The sequence below is a fragment of the Dunckerocampus dactyliophorus genome, chromosome 1 (genome assembly GCF_027744805.1).
Source record: "Dunckerocampus dactyliophorus isolate RoL2022-P2 chromosome 1, RoL_Ddac_1.1, whole genome shotgun sequence".
Lineage (NCBI taxonomy): Eukaryota > Metazoa > Chordata > Actinopteri > Syngnathiformes > Syngnathidae > Dunckerocampus > Dunckerocampus dactyliophorus.
In genome coordinates, this window is record NC_072819.1 from 9,476,636 (window position 1) to 9,500,000 (window position 23,365).

The window sequence follows — 23,365 nt, forward strand, 5'->3', positions numbered from 1 at the left end:
CTTTTTCACACCACTGTATAAATGCGTATTTATTTAATTTTTTATTTTATTTATTTATTTTTTTATTTTTATTTTTACCAGAAATCGGTGGCACTGAGAATGCTCCATTGTGAATGTGCGGCCATTCACTGTACTTATTTTCCCCACTGTATATATAAAGTGGAATGAAAAGTGAGTGCGATCTTATCTTTGTGCTAACACACTTGTTGTGTGTCAAATAAAATGAAGGCAGAGACAGTAGGGTAAGCATATAATCCCATTATATCCAAGTCCTACATTGAAAAGCCAAAATAAATGCAGCCCGTGCATGCTGTAAAATGTTTTACATTGTTTCTGCATGTGTTGTTCACGCAGACGGCATGTTTGCCAAATTAAAGGCTGCTGGTTGGCGTGCGTGCTGGAAAGTTTAGGTAACATGGAGGCTGTTTAAAGAGGCGTTTGTGTTTGGAGTGCATCGCCAAGAGGGAAGCTTGTTATCAGTGTTTGTCTTTACAATTTCTCATTTTGTTTGTTTGAAACAGAAGCCCACTCCGTGGCCTGAATGAGTGTGTGAGGAGGGTTGCACGGGCTCAGGGCTATACTTAGTCATGATCCTTCTGTACGGGATTAGCATGCATACACTTTGCCTGTCCACATGACTTGAAGCAGGTTTATGATGTAAGTGTTCTGCTAATCCTGTAAGCGATCGCCAGGGAAGAGAAAGAGAAAGTGGATGCAGCCATGTCGGGGCTTCACATCCACAAACCATGAGAGAGACACCTCGGAGTCCGTGTGGCAGGAGGGTGCATGCCGGGGGTGGGAGTATGGCAGCAGTGGTGGGTGGATGGACCATTGTGGAAGTGATAAAAGCAACAGATAGACTTGAAAATGTTATTGTGTTCATCTTTTTTCCACCCAGGTGATGCTTAGGCAAAAGGAGCTGGCTAAGAGCCTCCAGTGGGCTCAAGAGAATGACAAGACTCTCAGGACCATCCAGGAGTCGCTGGCCAACACCGACCGCCATCTGACTGCGTACTTGGCCGACCACATTGACGCCCAGCAGATACCACAGGAGGCTCAGGTAGCCCTTTTGGACAGAACCTGAAGAGCATGGCTGTGTCTCAAATGGAACACTTCTGTCAGTACACTTTGATAAGTATACTCTGTACACTGTCTACTTAGTTTCTGAGTGTGCAAATTGTGACCATGTAGGGCTGTCCCTCATCCATTACTGTCAGAAATGACCATCGCAATATTTACCAGCTTCTTCTTCTTCTACTCATTACTTGTTTCAAGTTAGTCCCTCCCCTTCCTTGACTATTAAGAGTGATAAGTGTCCGTCACTGCACACTCACCATTTTGAGTGCACATTCGGGTGCTAACAATGCACTGCATTCAAAAGACTAAAGGCTTCATCATGCCAGAGTGTCACAGCGCCCCGCATTAGCTACGTCAGCTCGCACCTCCGGCAGAGCTTCGCGTGCACATAAAAAAAAAACTAACCTCGTGGACTGCAGAGCTGTGATTGTTTTTTTTTTTTGGGACATCATTTTTGGTATGCACCTTGTCCTCTGCCTCGACTCGTTTAGGAGTGGCACAACATACATTGCATACATGCATACATTCGCATAATAAAAATGGCTCCTCAAAAAAGTCTCCCACCGTGTCCCTGCGTACTGTCGCCTCTCCATTCATTGCGATTCATCGTCCATTGATCGTCACAGAAATACATATAATCTTTTGAGGGCATAAGTGTGTTCACACGTAAGACAAAATGCAGTGTGCTGTCAGTACCTGGATGTCGCAGTCAAACTATTGCCGCGCTTCCATACATCCATTTAGCCTTTTGAGAGTGAGAAGTACATGAAAATGCAGTACACTGTCTATACCTGTCAATCCCCCCGTTTTCCCTGGGAAATCTCGACTTTTGCCCTTGTTTTCCATCACCCTACCGTTAGTAGTTTCACACTCCCCCCAAAAAATCCTCTCCAGTACTGCAGGTGACTGAAGACAGTATCCATGCTTGAGCCACACCACTCTACAAGGTCAATAGTGAAGCGCATTGGCACTGGCCAGTCAGAGTGGAACAAAAAGAATGTCCCTTATTTCTCCTTAATTTCTTATTCTTATTTTCCCTGTATGTTGCACTCAAAACGGTCTACATGTGCATTGCTGTGTCTCGATCCCCTCGAGCTGCACTGTTGTACTTAGACTTTGATTTTTTGAGGGCATAAGTGCGATTGCACTGAAAAGACAGTCAGTACCCACACTCAACACAGCCCAGACGATGAGTGATGATGGACAAATGATGGACACTTACCGTATCACCCTCACCTGCTGACAAAAGTAGAGCTGCAACAATTAATCAATTATCCAATTAATTGACAACTATTTCGATATTAGATTAATGTTTTTTTTATTTAAAAATGTAAATATCCTGTGATCGCAGCCTCTCAGATGTGAATATTTTTTAATTTCCTGAGTCATCCATAAAAGCAGACATTTTTGACTCTTTTCCGACATGTGGTGGACCAAACTACTTACTGCTTTTTATTTGGTACAGTATTTTTTTATTTTATAAATAGGCAAAAAAAACCCGATTTACCTATATTTAATGCCGAAGCTTTGTGTTATTATTAATATAAACGTGTCAGCTGTTTTCTTTACATTGTGCCTTTTTGCTCGATTTTTCTCATTGTTGCTGCTTTTTTTTTTTTTGAGTGTGTCATGTTATTTTTACAATGTGCCATGGGCCAATAATAAATTAGTCACGGGTCACAAATGGCCCCTGTGGACGTCCTAACCGATTACTGGATTAATCGAAACAACAAGCTTCAGATTAATCGACTAAGAAAGTCATTGTTAGCCGCAGCCCGAGACAGAAGTTTTCCATCTGAGATACAGCCCATGTTTAACTCAAATGGAGTGCAGACTACCATCCTATTTTTGATAAGTATTATATTCTTATGCATATATCATATATTTTGTTGTAAACATCCATGCGTTTATTAGAAATAAAGTGAAGAAAAATATAATGTAATCAAGGACGTTTTGATGGTATAGTAAATATACAAAATTTTATTGCAAACATTTATTTTTAATAATGCAGATGCAGAGTGTCATGATATTAAGTGCGTGTGTGTTTGATGATACTTTCTCACTGCCGTGTGCTGCCCCTCTGTGGTCATAAGACAGAGCAACATCAAACTTTAGCCCTTAAGAAGCCATGGTGGTGACTTTCAATGTCCTCAAAAGTGATGTCATGTGACATTCTATACTTTGCAGAAGATCCAGTCAGACCTGAGCAGCCATGATGCAACCTTGGAGGACATTAAGAGGAAGAATCAGGAGAAGGTCCCGTCCCAGAGAATGACTGGACAGATAGACCTCACGCAGGTGTCACTCTCAATCCACACACACACAAGTAAACACTGACTGTACATCAAAGGAAACCCCCTCTGTCTCCTCCTCTGATAGAAAATGTTGGCAGATGTGTGGACCAAGTTCAGGCTCTTCCAGAAGCCAGCCAACTTTGAGGCGCGGCTGGCTGAATGCGAACGTGTTCTGGCTGAGGTCAAAGCCCAGGTGGGGGTGCTGGACATCCGCAGCGTCGAGCAGGACGTGGTGCAGTCTCAGCTGGAGCAGTGCATGGTAGGCGTCAGATTGACGGGATGCGCCAGAAGGCGGTCAACCTCTCTGTTTGGTGCCCCTGCAGAAGCTGTACAAGGTGCTGAGTGAGGTCAAAGGCGAGGTGGAGACTGTGATAAAGACTGGCAGGCAGATCGTGCAAAGACAGCAGACTGAGCATCCCAAAGAGCTGGACGAGCGCGTGACAGCGCTCAAACTGCTGTACAACCAGCTGGGAGCGCAGGTGCGAGCGCACACACATCTCTCAAATGTGACTGATGAAACACAACTAGACGTCGCTCGAGTGTTAATACATCACCGCTAGCTGACGAGATCTTGCGATTAAAACGTTACGAGATTTCTCGTTTGGAGAAAAGCTGTATCGTGGGAACGGGGCAGCCAGAAGCCAACCAATGCTGTGAATTATGGCATGGCTACTATGAATGAAAATACAGTAAGATGGAAGTGGCAGTGTGCAAGGCATTGTTGGAAGCGCACACGACGTGCTTTAGGCACGCCTTGCAATCCAATCTACCTTGGTGTTCACAACGTCAGCATCAGTGAGTGACGTGTGGCTCTTTTTTCCATCGGACATAAACAGCTGCTTGCTACTTGTCGATGTCCAAGCAGAAACTGTAGTAATTCTACATTTCATCAACTTCATCAAATCGACCCTTATAGATTTTTGGACTTGTCTGCACCCTTTATCACCAAGCGGTTCTATTGACGTTCATTGTATTTGGCTAAGCACCAACTTTCGGTTGTGTTTCATAACACACCTCATACATGGAAGAGATCCATGTTGACAATTGAACGACATGGTCGCTATATTTAGCAAGTGCGCATGCAAGTGTTTCTTGTGTCATGCATTTATTCTGTAATTAAATACAAGCAATGAACAAAGGTGAAGAATACACCGAGCAGGCGAGTGGGAGTGAGCTCTATCTCTGTAACGCCGTGCAATGTTCCTCTGAAAACTGTAAAAAAAAATAAATAAAAAACCAAGAAAGTAGAGTTTGGACACAATCCTCCTGCGCCTTGCTGCACCCCGCCTTCCTGGCAAAACATGCATGGGTGTCCAAAGTGTGGCGCAGGGCCATCTGTGGAACCTGGCTCATAGCAGAAATAAAATAAACAAAAACCCAGCAAAAGCGGAAAATACAGCAAAAAGGCAAAATTTAACAAGAAAAGGCTAAAATGTTGATACTAATAACTAATAAAAACTAAAAGATTTGTCTTTAAATGTATATTTGAGGGGTGTAATGATTCTTTTTAATTGCGATTTGATTCGTATCATGATTTGTGGTTGCCGATACGATTCAAGGACGATATTGGATCATTTACAACGATACAATCCGAAACGATTCAGTAACTTTAAATCAATTCAGTAACTTTTTAGCCACCTGGACATTGCAGGTGAAGTTCCCTAGATTCTTGTTGTTTTTTGTAAGGGAATCAGGTATAAATTAATTATGGATATAAACAAACAAGTAAACAACAATTAATGGCAAATGCTTGCACATTTTATTTGAATAAAGTGCAACCAGCCTTTTACCTTCTTGCAGGAAAAGTCCAACACAAAATAATCTGAATTTTTGTGACAGATAACAGAGAGCAAATTGGAGCTGGAGAAGAGTCTGAAGTTGTCCAGGAAGCTTCGCAAGGAGCTCAATGGGCTGACGGAGTGGCTTGCCGCCACAGATGCCGAGCTGACCAGGCGCTCTGCTGTCGACGGTATGCCCAGTGACCTGGCGGCCGAGGTGGCTTGGGCACAGGTGTGATGCACACACTCTTTGCAAAATGTGTACAAGAACAATTACTATTTGTCGTTTTGATGCCATTTTTCCACCTTTCCTCTTCCAGTCCATCCACGGAGAGACAGAGCGGCGCCAACCCCAGCTGCAGGCCGTGGTGGACCTGGCCGAAGCCCTCAAGGCGGTGCTTCGTGGCCACGGGAGCCTGGTGGATGACAAAGTCAGCCTGCTGCACTGCAACTGGATTGCAGTCACGTCCCGAGCAGAGGAATGGCTCAACCTGCTGCTGGTGGGAAGATTGATTTTATTTCAAAGACAAGCTTCTCTCGTGTCAAAAACACCACATTTGTAAGAGAAGCTCTGTCTCCTTGTCTTCAGGCCTACCAGCAGCAGATGAGGAAGTTGGATGGAGAGATTGAGGAAGTGAATGGATGGATTGACGGAGCGAATAAAAAGATGGATGAGGTCGAAAGCCAGGGACCGAATGATGCTGCGCTTAAGGTGGCGACTTTTTTGTCACTTAGGTTTCACACTTGGCCATTTCATTCATTTTCTATGCTGCTTGTCCTCACTAGAGTCACTGGAGTATGCTGGAGCCTATCCCAGCTAAATAGTTTATGTGTACAGGAGGTCCACGGGTTACGAATGAGTCCCTTTCCTCGACTGTGATGTAACGAATACCTAAATTATCTCCTAAGTCGCTCACACTTTACTCAGAACACATGAAAGACAGAAAATGCAGTAATAAAAACATGAAATACAAGAACATCCCTCTTCTGCTCCTAGACCTCCTTGTATCAGTGCACGGACTCGCTGACCCCTCATGACAGTTGAGTCAAATTCTTATTATTGTTACCCTTTTAGAGTCAGTTTGTTAGCTCAGTGCATTTTCAGGCTTTCTTGACACACACACTCACATAGCACAATCAGAGTATGACTGATGGAAAAATACTAGAAGAAGACACACAAGGGAGGCATTGTTCTCACTCACACAAGCTAAAGTCTCACTTTTAGACTTAACTTTTACTTTTCAGCCACATGAGCTTAATTTTCACTTTCTAGAAGGGTGCAGCGACTGCTATATATACTCTGTGTACTTTCATTCTGGGCTCTTCCTCGATCTTCCTCATTGATGACAGTCCAGCGCTATAACCAACTATATTACTCTTATTTTTAATACAATTTAAACCATTTTAATTGTGTGATTATTAACTACTTCTCCGATAGCGACGCAGTCAAAACCCAGGAAGACAGGCCAAAGAGAAGCAATAGTCATTACAAAACCAGAAGAGCGACCAATAATGGTGGACGTGTCTCCTCTCTCTGAGCTTTATATAGTGTTCATTTTCACTTCCATGATGATGGCTTTCCTTTTCTTTGGCGTACTGCCGCTTGGGAGACATCATGAAGACCAAAAAGTTAACTTGGATGGATTAATGTTATCTTTCATCAGTGTGGCTGCGCAGGCACACACTCCATTTTTGTGCTACGTGTGGCTTGTATTCTTCCGCCTGCGTGCGTTGTAACTAGTTCTACGGCAAGTCTTGTGTTTACGGACCAAAATTACCTTTCAAATTAATTTACAGGAGCGCGTTGGTAACCATTCCGTAAACCAAGGACCACTTGTATACTTGAAATTTGACAGTAACGACTGTATTGCAATTACTCCTCCACAGTTACTTTTTCCAAAACATCCCAACATGGAAAGATACAGTAGATAGATGTGTGTGCATGTGCAGGTACTGCGTGCTGAGCTGGAGCTCACGCGGGGCAAGATGGATGAAGTGAGGGCTTTGGCGCAGGAGCTCATGACCACCAGGGGGGAGAACTGCCAAGCCCAGGTGGGGCCCAAGGTGGAGCTTCTGAACCAGAGATTTGAAGCTATTGCGCAACGCATCGCCTCTGGACCGGTGGGGGACGACAACAGTCCAATCAATGATGTTCCAAACTACGCTATTTTGACATTTCTGATTTTAAATTGAATTTGAATCTCAGATGGCAGCGTCGGCCAAAGAAATGGAGCAGTACCACAGTGAAGCTCAGATCTGGTTGGATCTACTGGAGGAGGAAGTGAAACAGGGGGAAAACCTCAAGGAAGAGGACTTTCAGGAAGACAAGGTCACTCAAAAAGGGGTTGCAAATAAATGGCTTTTTTCATCTTGATGTGATGTTGAGCCTTTAAACACATCTTTTGTACCCGTGTGTATGCGTGTCTGTGTGCGTGTATGTGTGTGCAGGACTGTGAAGAAGGTGCGGTGAAGGAGTTGTTGTTGAGAGGGGAGAATCTGCAGAAAAGAGCTCCGGATCAGGACAAGAGAGAACAGATAAAACTAAAGCACAAGCAGCTCAGCAGCAAGTACAACAATGTCAAGGTAGTGCATGCACACACACACACACATCCATAATTAGGAACATTGTCAAAGAGGTCACACATGAAGTGCTGATGCGGCCTTAGCGTCATGTCTTGTCATACATAACGTTACATTAGATTTCATTACTTTATATACAGTTATGTTGACTGTCAGCCTTCACACACACATTTCAATGAAATGTCTAAAACAGTTCAACATATTTTAGATCAGTGTTTCTCAACTGATCAAAATTAAATTAAAACATTTAATCTGATTGATAGTCTGAAATTCTTTTTCTTGTATTGATTTTTTATGTAGTTAATATTCTCTTCTTAATATTGTATTGTAATCATTTTTTAACAATATGCCAAAGGCCATTAAAAATGGCCGCTGTGCCCCAACTACTGTGTTACAAGATATCAAACCAATACTAATATTAAAATTTTTGTAAATTGAATCTGTTTTTCTTGTAAATATGTTTCACAGCTTAGCATTTCTTGACCGCCACTGGGGATGAAATGGTATGAAGTGACCATATGTGGACATCACTGCCCTATGTGGCGTTTCCCTCTCCCATCATTATGTACATTACATTATCTACAACTAGCAACTTGTACAACTTAGTCCTGCTTAGTGATGAATCATTACTTATCCATTTTTTATGGGTTAAGCAAAATTGTACTCAGCAATACATTTTGCACTTGTGCTGTAAGTGTATTTTTGTTTTGAAGGCTAATTTAAAGAAATAGAAATCAATGAGCACCCTTTTACCTCTATAAAAGTGGGCCATGACCATGGGAAAATGTGTCTCCCATGATGGGACCTGTTAGGAACCCCCATTCTAGATAATCAGTGATGGAGGGAGTATGAATAACCAGCAAAAGACGATCGCTCTTCTACCGTTACAAAGTTAGTGCACACACGCATGAATGTATGTATGTGTGTATGCGCAGTTGCTCCTCTTCGGTTATATTTCACAAACTTTCATAATAGAAATCAATAGAAAGACTCCAAATTAGTCCACAAAGTCAAAATTTAAAACGTATCATTCATGTTGAATGACAAGCTGTCATTTAAATAAGATAAATAAGATTAGGATATTTACTTTGTTTAATAAAAGAAGTATAGACAATATATACTATGAGTCTTTTGACTGGTAGTGTATAAACCACACTGTATAATAATATAATATTGCAAAAGCTGCATCCACTTGTGTGTGTGTGTGTGTGTCTACTCTACGGGTGTGTACAGGACCTGCGGGTGCTCAGGAACAAGAAAGCGCTTGCCATCGCACCCCAGTGGTACCAGTACCGCAGGAGGTCACATGACCTGATGTCCTGGCTGGACAATATCCAGCGGAGCGTTGATCAGCTGCCCGATCCTCCCGAGGGCGAGAGGGTCAAGGTGACAATGCATGCAGCCATTAACACACACACAATTGTGCATTGGCGAATACAGTGGAAACTGTTGAAGTCAACCCCGTTTATGTCGACAGCCTGCGCCTCTGGACAAAGTCACGCATAAATGTGAAAGCAATGGCTAGTTTCGGTTACGGTTGTCAGCCAGTCCGAGGGGCATCGAGTGCCGTGGAGTATTGAGAAGCCGCTCAAAGACACATGTGGGGTTTGAGAGAGTTACAGTTAATTAGAGTTCTAAACGATAACAAATGACTTGATATTACTCCTCACTCCTGTCTGGACATCCTTCTATTTATTATACTTCACACCTCAGGAATGTAGCAAAGCGTGTTATGAAAGAGCAACACAGGTGATAGTACAACCTCAGGTGAAGTTGACCTCTTCTTTAGTGTAATTGGAGTTCACTGAAAGATTCATGCTTCAATATAATTCCCCCCTTTTCGGGATCCCCGAACCTTCCAAACGACATAAACGGGTTCCACTGTACAAACACACACAGCCGCACCTTTCCTTTTTTCATCACCACAACCTTTAACTTCCACATCCCTTTATGTGGTTACCATGGAAACACCCCACTCCCACCCACACTGTTTGTCACCCCGCCTCCTGACTCTCCATGTTTGTTTTTTGCTTTCAGATGATCACTATGACATTTCGCTAAGCGGACGTCACACACTGCTGTCCTTACCGCCACTGAGATTCCTCGCTGGTTTCTTTTTGTCCCCCCACATACACCCACTCTCTCTCCATTCTCACACTCATCATCAATTCAAATAAAGTCTCACAAACATCCACGTTGAATGCACAGTGGCCATTTTTTTGTCTGAATTTCTTTCACTTTCACTTTTCACTTTCACTCTCTTTCGAGCCGCCAGCTGTCCAAAAATAAATAAAACAAACAAACAAAAATGACACCCTCGATTGGTTTTCACCCACTAGGAAATTGGCTCAGAGATGGCCCAGAAGAAGGAGGAGCTTAAGGAGTTGCAGGTTTTAGCCAATCAGCTCTCAGAGGCCGGAGCCGCCACTCTAGTGGAGCCTCGGCAGATTCAGCTCAACACGCGCTGGGCTGAGGTGGAGGGCAAGTTCTTACCCTTCCAAAGACAATGTGTGAGTTCCAGTAGGCACCACTTCCTCACTGTGCCCTCGCTGCTCTTGGGCTAAACCATAATAACACTAATTTGTATTCTACCACACTGTGTGAGGAGCTATTGCTAACATGCTTTACTAACACTTGTCATATGCGAGTCTTGACTCATAAATACTGTATATATGGATAGTTTAAATGTATTACCTCGCCCCAAACCTTTCTATAACAGTATCATATTTAAAGGACACAAACATCAAACAAACATGATTATGTTATTCACGGCATAATAAAATTAGTAGATTCTTATGGCAGGATAGGATATAAAGGGAGTCCCTATAATCTGGACACATAAGCAACAGCTTGTATTATATAATTCAGTATATATGATATGAATACAAAATAAAATTAATATTTTCTTAGTTTAAATTGTGTATATTGTATGTATTTAATGCCATTTTTATTTATAACATTTTTGGATTAAAAATGTAACTACATTTTTTAAATAATGAAGTATGAAATTGATTGCCAATTAATGAATTAAATAATAATGAGAATTAAATCATACAAAATCGTCAAATAAAAACTGTATAATGTATTTATATAGGGACACCCTGTGTGTGTGGGTGTGTGCGTGTGTGTGTATCATACACAGTAGTATATAATAAATTAGCAGGGGAAATTTGCATTTTGCACAAATATGATGATGATAACAAATGCCGCTCATAAGAGTTTCATTTAAGGGCTGATACTGTATGTAGCAACTTCCAGGTTTCCTTGATAATAACCAAAATCACTTAAGTTCTTACATGAATAGCTATAGCATTGTCCTGCCAAAAATGTAACTCTTATGAGCTATTTTTGTTGTCATTGTTATATTTGACCAAACAAAGGTACCTTTAGTTGTATCAGGCATTAAAATGAACAAGAAACTGAAGAAACGAGGGGGGTCTGATAATTTTTTCCATGACTGTATATTCGGTGTGTATATATATATCTATATATATATATATATATATATAGATATATATACACACACACACACACACACAATCTATAGAATATTCCCAGCTAATTTTGTAAATGCACCCTTTACAAAGGTTTGAAAAATCCCGTGTTTGTATGATTGGTTTAAAAAATAAATAAGTAAAGGTTAGAAATTAATTTGTATTTGATAGTACATCTGTATATAGTACAGTGAAATGTAATGATTTTTTTTTTTTTTTTTACATTTTAACGTATGTATTTTTTTCTGTCCACTTAAATAGGTTCATTACAATTTAACTTTAAACTTTATAATATCTTAATCCATGAATAAATGTATAATAAATTATTAGTTCCAGTTAAAGGTCAATGATTATTTTAGTAATTTGAGCCTTTTTTACTTAGGCTTAGGGTTAAGAATAGGGGTTAGGGTTAGGTTAGGGGACTAGGGGTTTGAGGTTAAGGTCCGGTGACAGGGGTTAGTGTTGAGTTTGGGTTACAGGGTTAAGGGTTACGGGTTAAAGCTAGGGTTAGGGTAATGGTAAGAGGTTAGGGGTTAGTACAGTTTGGTTACTCCCTCAGAATTATAGCACGTAGTTCGTCTTTTGATTTTCTTTACCACACATTCCACATGTTAAGTGTTCGTGTGAAGAAAGGTCTCATGTTTGAATCTCATGGGTTGCTCTGTCTGGTTCTGTGTCACTGCATGCCAACCAATGACATTGCAGTCTGCTGACGTCACTGGGAATGTATGTATCCCTCCATCCAATCATGTGCACTCACCCACACGCACCGCCGGGCCAGCTCTGATGCACGGCTTGGACAGATTGCACGTCTGACGTAAAAGAGAAACCAATTGACTTTATGAGATCAAATATGTGTCTTTAAGGTGGACGCTGCAGTGTTTCTCTCAATAACACTTTAGCTCCTTCACTATTCCAAACTTAAATCCTGTGAAAGTCTTCTCTCCGAGTTGGAGTCCACTGTGTCGTTATGCATTCTGTCCAAGTATGAATGGAATGATGAGAGGAAGGGAAACTGAAGGAAATGGAAGATCCAGTTCAGTGTACGTCAATATATGCTAAGCTGACAAAACAAATTTGTGTAATATCTGATAATACATCTCATGAATAATTAATTTTCAAAATATGCCGAGGGCCATTAGAAAAGCTGCCGCGCACAAACCCATGTGTTGCAAGATATCAAACCAATACTAATATTTTGCAAATGGAATCCATTTTTCTTGTAAATGTATTTCACGGCTTAGCATATCTTGACCTCCACTGGAGATAAAATGCCATGAAATGTTCATATATGTGGAGTTTCCCTCTCCCATCATTATCTACATTACATTATCTACCAGTAGCAATGTAACTGATGCAGTGCAGTTGTACACTAACTGTTTAGTGATTCATCATTACTAGTCCATTTCTCTTCTGATTCTTATGGGTATACTGTAAGCAATACTGTACACATTTTACTTACTGGGGAGTGGAGACCAATTCTGCATAATTGACGACAAAATTGTTGAACGCTGAGAGATGAGTGTACAAGAAGTCCTCGGTCTTAAGTGTAAGTCGTACATGAACGCTGTTGGGACCTGCACTTTTGGTGAAAGTACCCCCAGATTCTTTTATTTTTATTCTGTTATATTTTTAACCGCTGTGAAATGAGTCAACAAGTCTCAAGGACAGTTTCCAACTTAAGTCAAAAAGGAGTAGATACAAGCAATTGCAATGACAGCACTGGAGAAAGCGATTTAGTTTAGCGAAGTCCATTCGACCTCCGCTTTTTTTATAACTTCTGTCAGAGAGGTGGTGTCAACTTTTTGTTGTTAAGATGTTACAACACCAGCCCGTCTCAGTTGGACAGCTAATTGCAACGGAGGGCGAGACAGGCTAATCGCGTGAGGAAATGTTAATAATGAGACCACTACGCTGCTTAGTTATCACTGTCCCTTTAATAGGAGCAGGTCCTTTCACACGTTCAAAGATTTGATGGTCGCAGCAAATGAGCGGCTTGGACTACGCTGCATGCGTAGTGTTGATTTTCGCCACCTTCTGAGCATTTTATTTCACTTCACTTTTTAGTTTCCTTTTGTTTGTCGCGCTGCGATCACAAGATTCTGCCTCATGCTTGGGAGACATAATGAAGGCAAAAAAGTTAACTAACAAGAACAAAAGTGACATTGTCCTTCCTCAGTGCAGCGACATTCGACCACGTATCCTTCCGCTGCACTGAACTAGATTTTTTTGTGTAGTATTAATTTGTGGGAATGCAGACGTAACCACGAAATGTAACGTGGGGACCGCCTGTATTTGCCTGTTATCTGTGAATCGTCATGATTGGCTGTGTTAACCAGCGTTACAGCACTTGCTCTCTCAGCTTTCTCTATTTTAAATTGCATGATAAAGGTAAACAATAGGAATGAGTGGTGTGCGGTGTGGTCGCGGCAAGAAACAATCTGGGAATTCACAAGCCAAACCTGCACATACAACAAATAAAGAAAATGTCCCATAATTGCTTCCATCATTTGAAAAGGGTCTTTATTTCTCCTTGGAAGTGTGTCCCAGATTAGTTTCTTTATCAGCTTGTGTTCTATGTGAACGAACACTCGTCCTCTTTCTGGATTTCTTAACATTGTTTCATTACGTGTGTGTGTGTGTGTGTACGGGTGCAGGATTACCTGGCAGAGCTGCAGGCGCTGCTACGTTCCGTGTCGGAGGCAGACTTCAAGCTGAACTCGCCAGAATACTGGCCTGCTGCGTATTACAACCTACCTCAACAAGAGCACTGCTTGAAGGTCAGTAGTGAGCTTCGTTTTGTGGCTTTGGGTCCGAAAGCCCAACTGAACCAAAAGTGCACACAATAGCTGTGTCTCAAATGGCATGACCTGCAACTACACACAGGAAGTCAAAGTGATCATTGACAAACTGCGAGGTCCAGTGGAGGCAGCCTTGGCTCGTAGACAGGAAGTGGCATCCGGCGCACGACCTCTAGAGGCCCAGCGGATCCAGGAAAGTGCTGCCCTCCTCCGAGCCAACTGGGATAAACTCAACAAGCTGCATAAGGACCGGCTGATGTAAGCAAGGACAAGCATAACGAATGTCATATGTCGCGAGCAGGAGGAAGCTGAATTGTGTGTGTGTGTGTGTGTTGTGTGTGTGCGTGCACTTCAAGGCGCTGGCAGGGCTGCAACTCAAAGTGGCAGAAGTTTGTTTCGGATCAGAGGGCACTTGAGGAGTGGCTTCATGAAGCAGAGGGTGCCCTCAAGATGGCCGGAAGCGAACAAGCAGCTCAAAAGCAACACCTCAGGGTAACACACACACACACTCACACACACACACACACACACAGAGTCTGTGGTATACATTAGCATTGGTTTTAATTGATATCCAACACAAGGTTTCAGGGGATGTTATGATGGATGTTTTGTATGAGAGAAATATTGGTACTTATTCACAAAATGTGTTTAGGCAATTTTTAAAAAGAATGTGTGTTGTCTTAAGAACACTACAAAGAGTTCTGACATGCACTTAAGCATGTCAGCATTGAGCAAATTAATTGTTTATTGCATTGTCTGTGGTCTTTAGTTGGATAATATTTTGGGACTAAAAATACCATTTAAGTAGATCCCTATGTTTCGGGGGTACCTCTCCGGGACCACCAGTGAATGGTGAAAAACCAGGTACTTACAGTGCACTGCATTTTGCGGAGCAGGCTTCATCAGTTCATGCTCAAACCAGATAAGGACTAGATAGGACAGGTCTAGTGTAGAGCTTGCACACTCACAATTTTGAGCTTTTTGAGTAGAAAATCTGGGTCCTGACAGTGCACTGCATTTTGCAGAGCAGGCGTCATCAGTTTATGCTCAAAGACTAGATAGGACAGCTCTAGTCCAGAGCTTGCACACTCACCATTTTGAGTGGAAAATCTCGGTCCTGACAGTGTACTGCATTTTTCTGAGCAGGCTTCATCAGTTCATTCTCAAAGACCATGCAGGGACTAGATAGGACAGCTCTAGTCAAGAGCTTGCACACTCACCATTTTAAGTATTTTGTTTGCAAAATCTGGGTAAAGACAGTGTATTGTACGGCAGTTTGTTGAGCAGGCATTATCAGTTCATGCTCCAAGACTTGATAGGACAGCTCCAGTCTGGAGCTTGTACATTCACCATTTTGAGCGTTTTGAGTGCCAAATCAGGGTACTGACAGTGCACTGCATTCTGCAAAGCAGGCTTAATCAATTCATGCTCAAAGACTACATTGGACAATTTTAGTTTTTGGGTTGGGCATCGATGGGAACCGGGACTAACATTCCGATTCTCCCGGGATCCTTCAAATGTTTTTATTTCAATTCCTAGATCCGATGCCCACTCACTGACCGAAAGAAATAGCCGCGAACACCAGCGAAGAAGGAGCAACTAAAAATGTTGGCTTAACTTTATAAAAAAAGAGTGTTCCGCTCAGTTCAACATCTACAATGCAATGATATCATGCAAAGGAGGGTGCACGACCAACATGATTAATGTTCACACATTCATTGTGTGGAGTTAACATAGTACCGCGTCTTTGATGCGCAACGTCAGACTTCTTCTGAGCAGTCAGAATCTGGGAAGTCAAACAATAAATGATGTCCATCTCATGCCAATGTAACCCAGGGTTTCAGGATGCTAGCTGATGTGGAAGTTTGGTGTAAATAAAGGACGGGAGCTACGGCAGGGCAAGTTTATCATTTACCTGTGTTTCATAAAAAATAGCTTACACCAACATTGAGGCAACAAACAAACTACACTGCTTTTCCAAAGTAAACATCTTTTGTGAAAGTGTATTCCTGTAAAAAGAAACTTTATAACATTTATATTCAAGTTGAATGGTTTGATATTTACATGCTGGTTGAAAATAGCCCTGTAAGAAATTCATAGTAAAGTTAAGAAAAAGTTGATATCATTAAACAATTCATGGAGAAGTTCAGACATTTCGTACAAAAAGAACTCTGGTTAGCGCCCTCAAACCATGCAAACCCTTATGACCCTGCCTTTTAAAGGCATCAGAATCAAGAATTGTTTGAAACCGGAATCAAAACGAGGAATCTGAATCGGAAGTGAAATCGTTCAAATTCCAACGATGGGCAACCCTACAGGTATCTAGTCAAGAACTTGCACACTGACCATTCTGAACGTTTTGAGTGCAAAATCCAGGTACTGACAGTGCACTACATTTTGTTGAGCAAGCTTAATCAGTTTGTGCTCAAAGACAAGCTGGGACAGCTCTCGCCTCACGCTATGAAGGCGGTACACACATGCAAGGAAAGGTAACAACATTTATATTATTTTACAATCGAGTAGTGGGGGGGAAAAGCTGGGAGATTTTAGCTGGCAATCCAAATGTTGGTGATAATGCTCCATTGAGTGGTTGCAATTCACCGTTAAAAAGGAGATAAGAAAAAGCGGTTTAATATTATTAAATGTTATTACCTGTAAGTGCGCAATGATAGCGATGGATTTGGGACAGCACTACAATATAAAAATTTGTGCAGTACACAGTATACACAGTGTACTTCATGAACTGACGGAAGTATTCCATTTGAGACTCAGCGCTTCATTTTTCCAGTCCACATTCTGCTCGACACAATTTTGACCCGGCTTCAAGGTCTGACAGATTGCTGTTCAATGCCAGAGCAGGAACCCTATTGATTTTTCATGACGCCCTGCAACGATCAAAAGAAACGCCACCACACATGCCCAGTCCACTTAGGGTGCGACTGTGATCAACTTCCTCTTTCCTCTGGCACAAGCAGGGATGCATAAGAGACCATCTGCTAAGTGCTACCTGAAACACACCCAGTCTGTACTCTTGGAATACATTGTTTCATACTTTGTTTTTCACACTCTACAGGTCGGCGTCTAAACTTCTGCCTTCCCAACAATAAAGAGAAGTATCTTAATACAGTAGATCCCTGCTGTTTGCAGGGGTTACCTTCCACGCCTACCAGCCAATGGCGAAAATCCCCCAGTAATAGATATGCCCATAAAATGTATTTTTAACACACGGGTTGCTCCTCCCCCTCCAAAGCCTCCTACTAGCTTGACGTTGACTTTCTCCTCCAATTTTGACGACCACTGTAATTGTAACAGTAGATTCACGTCTAGAACTCGCTCTTGTTAAGGCCGGATTGTTATACTGTATATAGCTTTCACCTATAATACACCAACTGTGGTGCGATCAAGGACTGCAAAAAATGCAGAATCTCAACGCTTGACGAAAAAAAGTTGTCAGTGAAGCATCAAGACACAAATGTAAAAATTGTGGTCATTTCTTTTTTTAAAGTGGTACATGTATGCTGTACATTTTAAGCGGGCCTCACATCTCGACCTACCACACGCACGGATTCTGCAATTTTTTTGGGAAACTTGTTGGCCGTGGCCAGCACATGGAGGAAGCAGGGTATCCGAGAGGTTGCAAGTGTGTCGCACTTATGGAGCAAGTGATTTGTGCTCGCCGCTCGCTCTCCGTTGGTATCTTTTAGATCGTGAGTGCGGCGTGCGACTCGTGCGTGCTAGGTGTGCCTCATGTATGTGGTACATTTCACTCACTGCGGACGTACCGTGTGTGGCCATTGTACGAAACTCGTGCAGCCCACTCTCCTCAATTGCAAGATGGGCGTACTGGCTTCCCACAGCACCTACGGCTATTCTGACCGGGAGAACCAGAGTGTAGGAAGAGCCGCCCACCGTGACCGGGCAAGGCACATTAATGTTGGATACGCTATGTGAGCAGCCACCGTGCGTCCACGGAGGTCAGGAGATCCAGAGTGTTGGCCGGGAGAAGCTGGCCGCTGTGGCCGGGCAAGGCGCATCAATGCATGTAGCCAGCACGTAGCAGTACGCACGTCGGGATGTAAGGCCCGCTTTACCTGTACTTCACATATTTACAAATGATTACCGACTTATGATAAATGAGATGTGTTTTCTGCAAAAAAAATTCAAACTAAAAATAAAAAAAATCTTTTTTTGACCATTTGTGTATCTGCATTTGTAGGACCTGACGGAAGCCATCCCGATACAGGAAGTGGTGTTGAACAGAGTGACGTCTGTAGGCGAGGACATCAGCCAAATGAGTACCCCAGACGATGCCTCCCGCCACCGAGCGCAGCTCCAATTCCTAAATGCTCGCTGGGCTCATGTCTGCCAGCAGCTCAACGAGCGCAAGAGAAGGTGGGTTTCGGCAGGGTCTGGGCTCCCCTTGGGGATGATTCTGTGGTCACTGTTGTCAGTTGGGTGGGCCTGGCCGTGCTCTCCTGGTGTAGGGGGCGCTTTGAGGGTGGCTTTGGGCCCGGTAGGATGTGACCTCTGTTCCCTATGCTCGTGTGGGGTGTGGTATCTGGCCTGGTGTGAGCGCTGGCTGTCCCCCGTCCCTCAGCTGCCCTTCCTTGGCTGCAGTCACCTTCCTGCGTCCTCTAGCCGGGTTGCCCTGTGAGGTGCTTTGTGGACTGGGTCTTGACGGTGGCTGTTCTGGGTCTGCCCCCCTAATAATTACAATGTCAATCTTGTAATCTTGCAAATGTTGATCTGAAATTGGGTGATAATGTCAACGTAAAGCTAGCGGGAGGCTTTAGAAGGGGAGGAGTGAGACGTGTGTCAAAAATAGGCATTTTTATGCCATTCGCTGGTGGTCTTGGAATGGTAATGGTTTCATTTTATTTGAACATGCATACTGATTACAATGCAATACATCACATGGTTCAATTCACAGTTCCACATGTCCAAAAGCAGTAGGAAGAAGCTAAGCTTATTTAATCCTACCCCTCGTCCATTTCACATCAGTTGCAACACATTTATTCACTTCCTGTATTCCGGTGTAGCCTTTACTAGTTAATACATGGGAAAATGATACAATGGAATATTCTAAGGCAATGTAACAGTGTAGTAATATAATTGTCAGGGTTTTTCTTCCATCCATCCATCCATCCATTTTCTATGCCGCTTATCCTCATTAGGGTCGCGGGCGTATGCTGGAGCCTATCCCAGCTGACTTCGGGCAACAGGCGGGGTACACCCTGGACTGGTCGCCAGCCAATCGCAGGGCACATGGGTTTTTCTTCAATCATAATAAATAATAATCACATAATTAGTATAATAGTAAATAAACAATCACTTTAAAGACATAACTGAACTTAGCTGTAATAATGGGTGTTACTGACAATTACAAGCAAGCAAGCTAGCGATGACACAAGAGACATAGCAGGAAGAAGGAGATTGATTGACAATGGTCTACAGCCAATCAGGACGCAGAAAAGCAATACTTTAGTTGCATTATTTTTATTGCTTTGAAGAGCTATTTTCGCAAGCATATTCAATTCCACAAATTCATGTTTGTAACAAACACTGATTATTTAAAAAAAAAAAAAAATGGTACGGTACCGGATCAGCTGGAATATTAAAAAAATCGGACCGGATCAGAAGCCAAAAAATGTGGATCGTTACATCCCTAAAATCTACTGTATTTCTTTTTGTATTTTCATTTTAATCCTTGAAATTAAATTATTTCAAAAATATTTTGACATGTCTTCTGCCTCAACGTCTCCTTTTTGCTGCTTTTAATTCACATCCTGTCCCACTGTCCTGCAGGTCAGTGGAGGCACACGCGACGGCAGCACAGCTGCAGGACACTGTGGGTTCGGTGCTGGGCTGGCTAGACAAGGCGGAGAGTGTCCTGGCCATCACTCTGCAACCCGCTGAGCCTCAACACCTCAGAGACACATTGGGCAAAGTGCAGGTACGGTCAACATCACATCGTGCACTCGTTACCCCAACCTGGACAATTTAATTTACCGTAAAGGAGAATGCACTATTTGCATATTTGTGCATGCGTGTGTATGTAGACAGGAGTGGGGGTTCTTTTTTAGTAGGAGTGTGACAGTTTTGGATCCCAATACAGTGGGGGTTCGTATATTATAGCGATCTAATTTATCTTATTTATGATGTATTGTGTAAAACTAAGACATGAATAACATCAAATTAAAATCACAAAATGAATGCCGACCCACCATCCACCAGTTCAAGCCTGGAGTTTTTCCAGAGAGATTATTACGTCGCTGTTTGACGTGTGTGGTAAAAGGCAGTGTGCTAGCATGAATTAACTTGAGACAAATGTGCACATTAGCACTCAATAAGTCATCAAAACTTACCTTTATGCATTCCCACATAGTATCAGCATTTGACACCAAATATGAGGTGAAAGAAAAATGGTAAAAATACAGTAGTAGTCTATCTGTGCGGCATGAGATAAAGTTAGCACACGCACAATGGACATGCGTCAAGTGACACGGATGTAACAGAGAGAATCCGGCCACTTTTCAAAATAAAACATAAAAAAAAAGAAATAATGGAAATTATTTTTTCTTTCTGTGCGAGTTGGGGACCACTGCTGTAAGGCACTGGTAAAAATAAAGTCAACGGAATAACATCCATCCATCGAATTTCTATGCCGCTTATCCTCATTACGGTCGTGGGTATGCTGGAGCCTATCCCGGCTGACTTTGGGCGACAGGCGAGGTACACCCTGGACTGGTCGCCAGCCAATCGCAGGGCACATATAGACCAATTTACAGTTACCAATTAACCTAACATGCATGCTTTTTGGAATGAAACCAGAGTACCCTGAGAAAACTCCACATGCAAACTCCACACAGATGCCCAACGGAGATTCAAATCCAGATCTTCCTGCTACATACCTGTTACATTGGGAACATTTACGTTTTAACATGTCTTAATGTTGCTAGAAATGGAAGTGGAGCCACCAAACTAAGTATAAGTGTATTAGTATACAAGCATATACTGTGTACAATGACAATAAACATCCATCCATCTACTGTAGCTACGTAAAGTATAACAATGAAAAAACAGAGTTCTTAACCTTCAGTCTAATCAATAATACAAAATAAATAAATAGTGCAAAGCCCCGTAAATAATGACACATATCTTCAAAAGTGGCAAACACGTGTCCAAGCACAGATAAGTAAATAGAACTATTTGCCACATGGGTGCAATTAAAATGCTGCGTTACCTTGGAAAAGTAAACAGTCCCATACTCTAAATGTCATAACGATAGCAGGCGCAATCTTTTCGCCGGCAGTCCAGGCTCTCGCGTTGTTGAAATGGCTGAAGCTTATCGATAAAGGAGGCTGCCACCGGCGCAGCCGACCCGCTCGCTTGTCAAACCGGATATCCGGTCGCATCGGTTTATTGTTCACAACCCGAGTCGACATGTGTTTGTCGTATTGTTCAATTCATCATCACTGCCCATTCTGCTTATGTCTGCTAATTGTTGATAGCTAGCTTGTGATTGGGAAGAATATGGACATTTTTTTGTACAATCTCATTTTTAAAAGCACTATTGGTAAAATATGCTAGCCAGTGGTGATGTTTTTATGTTTTTTGGGGTCATTTAGAGCCAAGGAAGGATAGCCTTAATAAATAGCTGGTAGCGAGCAAAGTGGGAAGCAAGGAAGTAGTGGCACAGACAGGAAAACTCCGGTCTACACGGGGGAACCGTGAACGAAAGATGATGCGCCTGAGATCAATTGGAGTTTCTCGTCTTTCAACATCATACGTCCGGCCAGACTGTAAGAAATAGCAAGGCGACTTCTGGGTTTGGAGACTGCTTGTGAAGCAGCCTCATTGCTGGTTGTGTCCATCTGCCTCATTGCTCCACCAGCCTAAGCTGCCTGCAGCACAGAGCAGAAGACAGGAAATGCCAGACAAGACAGGAACCACAACAATATTAGTGTGACTGTTAGCATGTTGGCCACACAGTAACAGTCTGGAGATCAGGAAGACGGCCTATCCCAGCTGCCGAAGTCAGCTGGGATAGGCTCCAGCATACCCCCGCGACCCTAATGAGGAGAAGCGGCATAGAAAATGGATGGATGGATGTCATGTAGAGCATGGTGATGAGGATCGGCGTCTGATGTTGATGCTTCAGTTCATTTTGAATGAATCTTGTTTGAAATACATGAGCTTCTTGCCAGACATGTGTGGAAGAACTTCCCGGCAAGAAAGCTGCGCTGGAGGACCTGAACATGCGACACCGACAGATTCCTGCCGACAAGCAAAAAGACATCAGGATCATCAATACTCGCTGGGAAAAGGTTAGCATACGTTCATGGGAATTCAGTGTTTGTTCAGTGCGTGTGTTCCAGGTGCAACGGGCAATTGACTGCGATTATCACTTAGGTGTCCAAGGCTCTGCCTGAACGTCTGCTGGAGATCGAGAGTCTGCTGCGTGAACTGGAGGGGCTTCAAGGTCAGTTGGACAGTCTGTCAGGCTGGGTGTCTAGAACCAGAACCCAGCTGGAGCACAGTCCAGAGGAGCCCCCACAAAATGTAGGATGCACACACACACACACACACACACACGCATGCCCACCCACCCACACACACACACACACACACACTCCTGTGTTGACCTGTTTGTCTTTGCTGTGGCAGCTCATCGAGGAAGTGCAGGTCAAGCAGCCCGAAGTTGAGTCGGCTCTCGAGCGAGCGAATCAGCTCTACAAAGACGTTCCTCCGAGTCAATCAGAGAAGGTGTGCCAATCAAACCCAACAGGCTTCTTTTTAATGCAGTAGATCCCTGCTTTTCACAGGGGTTACTTCGGAGAACACCACCAGCAATTAATACGCCCATAAAGAGGATTTTTGACGCACGGTTGGCTCCTCCCCCTCCAAACCCTCCTGCTAGCTTGACGTTGATGTTCTCCTCCGATTTCGAATCAACCTCTGCAATGTTTAGGTACTCACCGCTAGATTTTTGGAGCCGATGCCGATACCGGGGGCTGGAAAAAGCTGATATCCAATATATTAGCCGATAACCTTATATTAGATAATGGTGGACAACAGTTGCATCTACGGTATCTTTGTTTATCTCACAGAGATGCAATTTACATGACGTTAAAACGCATGCAAGAGGTGGTTATCGAGGAACCCGCAGCCAGATCCTTGAGTGAACCACCTGAGAAGAAGCCAAATACTGCATCATTCGAGAAGTCCTCGGCAGGTGATAACGTTTAAGTGTGTGTAACAGGTGAAGTACATGAAGATGAGAGAAGACTGGACGCTCATCATGGAGTTGCTGCGGCAGCATCAGGAGAGGAAAAACCTAC

The 23,365-nt window shown here is 42.9% G+C and overlaps 1 protein-coding gene across 13 annotated transcripts in view; it reads left to right on the plus strand.

The window, feature by feature from the left end:
* dmd (dystrophin) overlaps nt 1-23,365 on the plus strand; it is a 235,406-nt gene that overhangs the window by 139,108 nt on the left and 72,933 nt on the right. For 10 of the 13 annotated variants that reach the window (XR_008569972.1, XR_008569973.1, XM_054772711.1 and 7 more), the window contains 22 exons: nt 899-1,060; nt 3,265-3,375; nt 3,457-3,630; nt 3,695-3,850; nt 5,211-5,381; nt 5,470-5,649; nt 5,739-5,861; nt 7,100-7,270; nt 7,356-7,478; nt 7,598-7,732; nt 8,963-9,115; nt 10,069-10,239; nt 11,929-11,949; nt 13,881-14,003; nt 14,110-14,282; nt 14,381-14,516; nt 18,241-18,416; nt 19,830-19,977; nt 22,232-22,351; nt 22,437-22,586; nt 22,692-22,790; nt 23,287-23,365. The exon at nt 23,287-23,365 is cut by the window's right edge and continues 18 nt beyond it. Coding sequence is in view for 11 of the 13 variants with exons in the window: in XM_054772711.1 (XP_054628686.1) it covers nt 899-1,060; nt 3,265-3,375; nt 3,457-3,630; nt 3,695-3,850; nt 5,211-5,381; nt 5,470-5,649; nt 5,739-5,861; nt 7,100-7,270; nt 7,356-7,478; nt 7,598-7,732; nt 8,963-9,115; nt 10,069-10,239; nt 11,929-11,949; nt 13,881-14,003; nt 14,110-14,282; nt 14,381-14,516; nt 18,241-18,416; nt 19,830-19,977; nt 22,232-22,351; nt 22,437-22,586; nt 22,692-22,790; nt 23,287-23,365 (3,055 nt within the window). In the remaining 2 variants the exon portion in view is untranslated. The remainder of the gene's footprint in view (nt 1-898; nt 1,061-3,264; nt 3,376-3,456; nt 3,631-3,694; nt 3,851-5,210; nt 5,382-5,469; nt 5,650-5,738; nt 5,862-7,099; nt 7,271-7,355; nt 7,479-7,597; nt 7,733-8,962; nt 9,116-10,068; nt 10,240-11,928; nt 11,950-13,880; nt 14,004-14,109; nt 14,283-14,380; nt 14,517-18,240; nt 18,417-19,829; nt 19,978-22,231; nt 22,352-22,436; nt 22,587-22,691; nt 22,791-23,286) is intronic. The other 3 variants (XM_054772696.1, XM_054772705.1, XM_054772728.1) reach the window with 1 other exon arrangement.